We start from the raw sequence: 8,768 nt of genomic DNA, 5'->3' as shown, positions 1-8,768 counted from the left end.
GCCTGAAACCCCAGCAGAACGGAGTAGTGCCCAGACAAGAGGTCAGGTACCTGTAGCCCGGGACAGACTTCTCCGAAAAGAGATGAGAAAGACGTAGAGGGAAACAAGGGAAGGGGACATATAGCATGCAGTGGCTGCCCTGGGCCCCTCTGCTGACCCTGATCCCTCCCTGTTCTATGTAACTCCGTGAGAATCTGCCCCAGGACCCACCTCCAGTCCCGGCCCTGCTGACAGCCACCACTTCCCAAGGCCCAAAGTGATCAGGGAATCAGAGAGAAGTGGGCACAGAGTCATTTCAAAACCAGGACCCAGGTGAAGCCAGGAAGGCAGGACACCCCTGTGACCAACTCCTCTCTTCACCATTTGTTTAACCAGCATTCCCTGGGCCCCTGGGGACAGTCAGGCACTCCACTGCAGCTATAAGGTGGATATAATGCTGGTCTTCCAGGACGAACGCTGGAGGATGCAGACCCAGACACCTGACTTGACCTGCTGATCTGGGGAGTTGGGCAAAGCTTTCTGGCGGAAGTGACTGCCCAGCTGCACTCCAAGGGTTGAGCTGGAGTTAACCAGGTGAAGGGGAAGTCGACCACGTTTCAGGCACAGGGGGCAGCATGTTCACCTGACTGCACCTGCTGAGTTTGGCTCCACTTGAGCAAAATCAAGGGGGCCACCTGGAAGAAGCCAGCCAGGAGGCAGCAGTGGGGAGCCCAGGAGGGATGCAGCAGGGGGAGATGGGGGAGGGGAGTGGGTGGGGTAGCATGGAGACTGAAGAGGAAGGGATGGTTTCTAGAGACACAGAGGGAAGAATCTGCAGGGGACTGGTGATGGATTGGGTTGGAAACGTGTGGAGGAAAGCCTGAGGGAGAAGGAAGAGCGAGGCTGAAATCCGGGTTTCTGGCTGGGTATCTGGGCTTTGTGGGAGAAGATGAAGTTTAAGGAGCCTGTTTCCAAGAGGAAGGGAATGCTTCCAGAGGGAGGGTTCAGCAGGGCCAAAGCTGTGGAGAGGTCAAGTTAGCTAAGGACTGAACCTCGTCTGCTGATTTCAGCAATGAGGAGAGAGGGAGCGTGATGGGACAGCAACCAGATTGGAGTGGAATGAGTCTTGCGGAGGTAAAGTGTAGACAGGTAGGGAGTGTAGACAGTGCTTTGAGGAAGGGGAGAGGGTGTTAAGTGGAGGCAGATGTGGGGTTGAAGGAGGGTCTGGTTTTGTTTTAGGACGGGAGGGGCATGAGTGCATCCAGGAGGAGGTGTGGTCCCGGTGAGGGGGGCTGATGAGCACTGACTGGGTGGGGGGAAGGTTCCCCCGGAGCCTTGAAGGTCTGAGTGATCCCAGAGACGTGCTGGCTGGTAATTTTCTTTTCACCCATGAGGCTTAGCAGTTTGGGCATAGACTTGGAGGAGGCAGGGTGGAGGCTTTGCTGGGCGGCTTTGGCAGAAGGACAAAGGAAGAAGTTAAGCTGCAAGACAAGGTAAATTGCAAGGGAGTCACGGGTCAGGTAGTATGCAGAAGGACGTGGGGGCAAGAGGCTCTGGAGGAAATGCTGAGAGCTGCAGAACGGCCCCAGATCAGAGAACAGTCACAGCAAGAGGCAGCACGGAGTCACGGCCAAGGGCACGCGTTTGGAAGCCGCACCACCTAGGTGTGAATCCCAGATCTGCCACATATTATCACCATGTCTATGACCCTGGGCAACTAAGGCAACCTCTCGGAGCCTCTGCGTTCCCATCTGAAAACAGAGGTGGCAATAGCATCCGCCTGTAGAGCTGTCACGGGGCTTAACCGAGATGATATATAACATATGCAAAGGGCTTCGAAGAGTGTTCAGCACACAGTAGGTGCCGTGCCGGTGTGTCTAGAGTGGTAGCAGTGAGGGTATAGTCAAGGGTAGGATGGCTGGGTCTCTCAGAGCTGGAATGGCTCATGGTGCTGACAGGGGTGATGAGGCCCCGGGGCTGGTGAGGGAGAGGGTCACTGAGGTGGAATGGAGGAATTGGGCACTGGAGATGAGAAGCCAACCAACTAGGAGGGCACAGGATGGGGCGGTTGTGCCAAGGATGCTGAAGTCCCTCGGAGTGGGGGACTTGGGCTGGAGGGCAGGAAGGCCACCTCCACACCAGGCAGCCCGCAGTCCCTCCCCCCACCCCTCCCACGAGCTCCAGGCAGCTGAGTTGCGTGGAGGGGAGGCAGAGGCCCAGACTGAGGCTGGAGATCCAAGTCTGGCCACAGACACGGCCCCTGCTGGGAGCTGTGGCCCAAGGAGTCTGGTGGGCAAGTCAGCGAGCCCCGGGGCAGACTGGACGAGAGCAGGAGGCCCGGGGCAGCCAGGAGCACCTCGCCTGCCTCGGTGCAGACTTGGTCTGATGAACACAGAGCTGTGATCACTGCAGAGTCCGAGGTCCCCGGGGCCCCTCAGCTGTGCGGGAAGCTGGAGCCTGCTGGGCTGGCAGAGATCATCTAGACCGAACTCCCACTTTCCCAAGAGCAAACCCGAGCCCCAGTGAGGGGAGCTTCAAGGACCTTGCCTGTTGCAGGCATGGGGACCCATGGTAAAGGGGAGGGCGCCATCAGAGCAGCTAGAATGGAAGTCCCATTACCCCTCGAATAGGCTCCAGCTCTGCTTATCTCTAAATTGCCCCCTCCCGCCCCCGGCCACACACACACTGCCAGGCGGAGAGAACTCCAGAGCCTCTACTGGGCAGCGGCATGTCCACCGGTTAGGCAGGCCGCTGAGAGAGGGGCTGTCTGTGTGCTGGCCTGTGTCTGCAGCCCTTACAGTGTCCAGCATCTGTGCGTGTATTTCTGGGTATGTCTGCTCACTGATTGTGTGTGTGCGTGCACGTGTGAGTGTGTGTGTGCGCGTGTGTGCCCGCATGTGCGTGTGCGTGTCTGTGTGTGCGCGCATGTGCGCGTGCGTGTCTGTATGTGCGCGTGCGTGTCTGTGTGTGCGCACACAGGAACTCAGGGATTAGGATGATGGGGCCCAGGAGTCAGATGCAGGAGCTGGGTAGCCACACCTTCAGACCTCATCCTCAAGCCTTAGTTCCAGCCTGGGGAATCTGTGAGGGGGCAGGGGTAGCCTGTGGGATGGACTGGGGTGGGGGTGGGAGCAGCTCTGTGGGCTCTGGGGAGGCACAATTCAGCAGGCAGAAGCTGAGAGCTTTCAGGGTAGTGAATAAGCCAGCCCTGAGTAATGGTGGTGTGGGAGGCTCCCTGACGATAGGGAGAGGGCTGGGGATAGATAGCGTGCTAGAAGTATTGGGGGCCTGAGAGTTGGCCCAGACTTTCAGCTGAGGGGGAACAGAAGGGCTAAGATGAAGGGGAGTGGAGGGGTTCACAGTGTGGAGTAAAGAGCCAGACTGAGCAAACAAGGGACTCGATCCCACCCAGAGGACAGGGGCTGGGACTAGCAGCTGCTGCCTGGACGGAAGCCCCAGCCCCTTCGCCCAGAGGCTCCTGAGCGCTTGGAGCAGGACCCCAGGGTCGGGAGGCCTGGCAGCTGCCCCTGGTCAAGCAGCCGCTCTTGCAGAACACAGACCTCCCAGGTCCATGGACTGGGCAGGGGTCACGGGGCTGGCCAGCTGACCTGAAGGGGCTTCAGGCAGAGACTCCCCTTTCCAGGGGCTCTCGCCTCCTCCTACTGAGGACCATCCTCCTTGGGCCTCAAGCTTGTTGATGATTAGCTGGATAGTAATAATCAATTACTACATTTTTTTTAAATAGTCAAACATCTCTACACCTTCCCGTAGCGGAAGTTCTGGTATAGGGGAAACATGGGCTTTTCAGTCTGACAGACCTGGGTTTGAACCCCAGCTTTACTGGTTACAGCGGAGTAAACCAGGGCAAGTTCCTTCCCCTCTGTGAGCCTTGGTTTCCTCACGGCATCCTGGGTTCAGGACTGCAGCAGGTCTCGGGGTTGTAGGAAAGACTGACTGTGTAGGAAAAGTGCTTAGCACAGAGTCACTAGAGAGGGACCAGAACCCCTGGGTGGCTTCTCAGGGGAGTGACCTAATCCCAACCCAAAACAGCCGTATCACAGATCAATGTACCATTTTTCAGAAACCGTTTGATATTTTGACAGTAAATTTCTGAGCAGGTTCCCATTTTCACCTCCACACACCGCAGGTAGGTGAGCGAGACAGCAGGTTGAGGCGTTCAGAGACAACAACCCAGTTAAACCTTTCCCTGCATTCTGACAGCTGAGGCCCGGAGAGGGGCCCGATCCCCCAAGTTGTGCACCCAAGCCAAAGTCGAGAGTCTTGGTCATCTGAGGCTTAGCCTCTAGTGTCTGCCTCTGCCCCAAAGTGCTACCGGCCTAGACTTCCAGACAGAGACCACAGGGCCTCTCCTGCCAGAGGCAGGGCAGCAGGGAGGGTGACTGCTTGATCGGGGTCATGGGCCGCTGAATGACAGTGGTCAGGGTCCTTCCTGGGGGAGGAAAGCACGGTTCTGGTCAGGCCTGGGCCCCAGACTCCCTCCCTGAGCTTTCTCATTCCAAGCCTCAGTTTCCCCCATCCATAGAGGAAGAGCTTGAACTAGGTGATTTCTACCAGCTCAGCAGCCTGGAGTGCTCACTAAAGCGAAGGTGTGTTCTAGTCCCAACAACTTAAGATTCGGAGCCATGACCTTCCTTCCTGCTCAGGCAATGAGGTCGAGGGCTGGGCTTGGGATGAAGTAGAAAGGCTTGAAGGATTCGGGAAAGCAAGAGCATCATCTCAAAGGTTCCTGCTTCTGAAATTAAACACTCCAGAAGCGACGGAGCGGGCAAGTGCTGCACCGTACAACTCATTGGCTAGAACCCCTCACGTGGCCAATGATCACAGACTGGCCAGGAAGTGCAATCATGACATGTGTTCAGAACGGGGAGACCCCAAAAGATCTGGTGAACAGCACCGATGACACCCCCCCACAGAGCCTGCCAGAGCACCTGCCGCAGGGCAGTATCCAACGTTGCAACAGCCCCAGCTGGAGGGTCACAGTCCGCCCGAGGGAGATGATGGCCCAAACTGAACTGCGACCGCCCTTTGAACCGCAGATCCCAATCAGCCAGGGTGGAGACACCCACGGGCCCTGAGCCCTATCCCTGCCTGGGGTGGGGACTCCGGGAGTAGTTCTATCCAGGAGCAGATAAGAATCATTCATTGGCAATTAGCCCTTGGAAGCTGAAGCCGTTGCTTAGGGCCTGTGTTGCACTGAGTATGCTAAGCCAAGGAAGGAGAAAAGTGAGTTTACCTTTCTGGAGAGATGCACACAACACGCCGGCCCTGTCTTCTGTTGTTGACATTTGAGCAGTGTAAGTGCTGATTACAGGAGCTTATCTACAGGGCCTGAGGAGAGTTCCAGCCCCGGGCTCCAGCCGCTCCACCAGCATTTAGCAAACCTAGCCTGAGGCTAGGCTGAGAGCTCAGGCTACAGGGCCCGGACACCAGGTTTCGAGTCCTGACACGGCCACGGCCACTCAGAGGTCTTGGGGGAATTTAGTTAATCTTTTTGTGCTTCAATATACTCATCTATAGAATGGGGATATAACAGAAATGCCTAATCTCATGCCGTAAAAACTAAATTAGATGTTACTGCAAACCGAGAGGCCAGGCAGAGCAAGGCTGTCCCGAGTGAGGAGTGTGCTGTCCCTCCCTGGCACTAGCCTTCGCTTTCACTCACCCAGTCATCAGACTCTCTCCAGCCCCAAGGTGTGCAGGCTTTGGATGCTCAGGAAGGACAATCTCAGCCCTGAGGCTGAGCATGACCTGGGGGATGGATCAACTGTTCTGTTTCCAAACTCTGATGAGCCTCTCCAGATCTGAGACCTTTTGGCCTCTTCTCTGGCAACCACCACGATGACAACATGGCTAACATTTATTGAATTCTCGCTATGTTCTAGGCACTGTTCCAAGCACTTGATTCAGCTGAAAGCAGTTAATTATCACTACACCCTACGAGGTAGGTTCTGTTATAGGTGTTAACACCGAAGCACAGAGAGGCCACTTGTCCATGTCATGCTCGGTTGCTCATCCGGCAGGCTTTGCTCCCCGGTGGTCCCACTACCCCATTACTCCTCTCTCATTCCCACTCAGAGCCCTTTTCTGATGTTTTTCCCCACAGTTCATACACAGCTCCATAGCTATGATCTTATCCTTTGAGGGCCTTTATACCTGTGATTTCATGTTCTAGAACAGAATTCTCAGAAGCCATAAATCTCTAGATTCTAATTACATTACCCTTGCTTCTGCATGCACTCCCAGAATTCTAGAATCCAATGATCGATCCCGAAACCAGATATAACAGAGAATCCTAGAAAGGAATTCTAACACCCAGTGATTGGGCTTTCAAGTCCAGGTTCAATAGTAGAATCCTGGGGGTGGGATGGGGGTAGGGTTGGAATCTAATACAAAGCCCAGTCTACAGAGGATCTTGGGTTCTGCTCCAGCCTGTGTAGACACTGTCCCTTCTCACTGGCCATCTGAAACATCAGGGCTCCTCACTCTCACGTGGCCACTCACTCCAGGGCCTCATCTGATGTTCAGGAAAGTTAATGTCACTGCCGTGCCTACCAGAGCCTAGGACGAGGACACCCAGGCCAGGTGGCAAGGTCATTGGGTCCTGGTCCTGACTCTGGCGTAAATTGCTAGACCTCTCTGGGCTTCAGGTTCCTGATCTGGACAAGGAGGGGCTTGAGCAGATGATTTCTAAGGCTTCTTCCACTTGGGGGATGGAGGAAGTTGTCTAAATTCAAGAGCTGATATCTGCCCTCTAATTAGGACTACTGATCAGGATGATTATCATTTGATGAGCACCTAGGCACCTGCTGAACATCTTACAGCCATTCACTCGCTTAATTTAATTAATGCAGGAAGGCTTCCTGGAGGAGAGGAGGTGGAGGGGCTGTGTCTGTCTGGAGCACTAGAGAGAGGATGGCCACCAGAGACTCCAGGGCCTGAGTGGGGAAACGCTGGGCAGACTCTTCCCATACAGGATGGGTTGTGCTTCCCCGAGGCAGAGGCAAGGGGCTGGCCAGGCACTGAACGTAGCCACAGAGCCGAGAGTGGTGGCAGCCGAGTCCCCGCTGACCGTCCCTCCCGCTCTGTGCCCGCAGGACGACCAGGACGACCGTGAGCTGCGCCGCCATGCGGGCCGGGCCGGGCCGGCGGCAGGACGGAGCCTGACGCGTGCCCGGCGGCCCCAGGCCCATGCCGCCCCCGGAGCAGAGCCGAGGCCCGGCGGCCCGGGCGCCCGCGAGCCGCGCTCGGGGCCGCCCGCCTTGGCTGCCGTCGCCGGCGCTGTTCTGCGCCTGCGGCCTGTGCGTGCTGCTGGCGGGCGTGAACGTGACGCTGGTGGGCGCCTTCGCCTCCTTCCCGCCCCGGAGCAACGCGCCGCTCGTGGTGGGGCCGGCGCTGCTGGCGCTGGCGCTCGGCTGCTTCGCCGCCTGCTGCGCGTGTAGCCGCCGGGGCCCCGCGCCCCGTCCGCGCTCGGCGGCGGCCTCGGGCCCGGGCCGGGGCGGCGGCGGGCCGGTGGCGCTGGAGATGGAGAGCAGCGAGCGCACGGCGCAGGACACCACGGCCGTGCAGCTCAGCCCCGCCGCCTCGGCCGCGTCCTCGGGCCGATCCAGCCCCGGCCCCTTCGCCCTAGACGCCCCCGCGCCCGCAGCCGTCTACGCGCCGCGCACCGAGGGCGGCCAGCTCAACCTGCCCCGGGAGCGCGTCGCCCCCTAGCGGAGCCGGTGCCGGGCCCTGACTCCCCGTCCGGGCGCCGTCGGTTCGGTGCCACTTAAGAAAAAAGAGGAGTGGGAGAGAGGAAGGAAAAGAAAAGAGAAGATGTGTCCCTATGGGTCCGATGCTGGGCACAGGTGGCCTCATCTGTCCCACGTCTGGAACTTCTGGAAGGGAGAGTGTGACAGGGAGGAGGCACAGTCACCAAAGGAGGGAGCAGTGCCTTGGCCCTTTAAGTGGGGTCGGCTGGGCCTTACTTGACCTCACTCCCCAGACTCGATGAAATGCCCCCCACACACACCTTCCATCCCTCACACAACCACCACCACCATGGCACGTGGGCACTGGGAACGGAGCCGCTCTGAGAGGGTTGAACTCCCAGCAAGGCCCCTGACCCCAGGGGTGGGAGGAAGCAGGAGCAGGGAGGAATGTCAGCCTGGGCTGTCTCCTGTCCCTACGCACTGTGAAAGGCCACCAGCTTCCCCTTCTGCTCCTCTCTGCCCTCCTTGTCTCTACCCCCAACATGATCTTTTGGCATTAATGGGGGGGGGGTCCTGATTTGAGCCAGGGTAGTCTCCTAAGATAGAGCTGGGTTGAGCACCTCACTGACTGGTAGAGCAGGGGGAGCTGCAGGTGAAGCCCAGACAGGGGTGAACGGTGAGCGCGCTCCTCCAACCAGGAAGGCCTCACTCAGTGTGATCTGCACTGTGCCATCCCGATGTTGCCTCACTCCTCAATAAAGCACCTTTTTTGAGTCAAGTCCTCTGTGATGGTGCAGCCCGGAGGGAGGGAGTGACTGCGGAGCTTTGGGCTGAGCACCCTTGATTCAGGGGATCCTCGCAGCCAAGTGCTTCATCTGCCTAGCACCAGCCCCTCTTGGAGACCTGGAAGGGGACCCCAGGGGAGTATAGCATGTGACTGTGAACATCCGTGGGAACAGGCGTGAGAGAGTGGGGCCTGGATGAATATATGAGTGTGTCTGTGCGTGGGGTTGCCTGGCTACACATATGAGATGGGGAGCGTGGGAGTGTTTGGGTAACACTGACATCACACATGAATGT

At 57.8% G+C, this 8,768-nt stretch overlaps 1 protein-coding gene across 1 annotated transcript; it reads left to right on the top strand.

Moving 5' to 3' along the window:
• Positions 1–7,188: 7,188 nt before the first annotated feature.
• On the top strand, positions 7,189–7,710 carry TMEM275 (transmembrane protein 275). Its single transcript, XM_044914020.1, has one exon. It carries the CDS (start codon positions 7,189–7,191, stop codon positions 7,708–7,710), a length of 522 nt encoding a protein of 173 aa, XP_044769955.1.
• Positions 7,711–8,768: the final 1,058 nt, after the last annotated feature.

This window comes from Neomonachus schauinslandi, chromosome 4 (genome assembly GCF_002201575.2).
Source record: "Neomonachus schauinslandi chromosome 4, ASM220157v2, whole genome shotgun sequence".
In the NCBI taxonomy this organism is placed as follows: domain Eukaryota; kingdom Metazoa; phylum Chordata; class Mammalia; order Carnivora; family Phocidae; genus Neomonachus; species Neomonachus schauinslandi.
The sequence above is the reverse complement of the archived record's forward strand: the minus strand, read 5'-3'. Positions and strand labels throughout refer to the sequence as shown.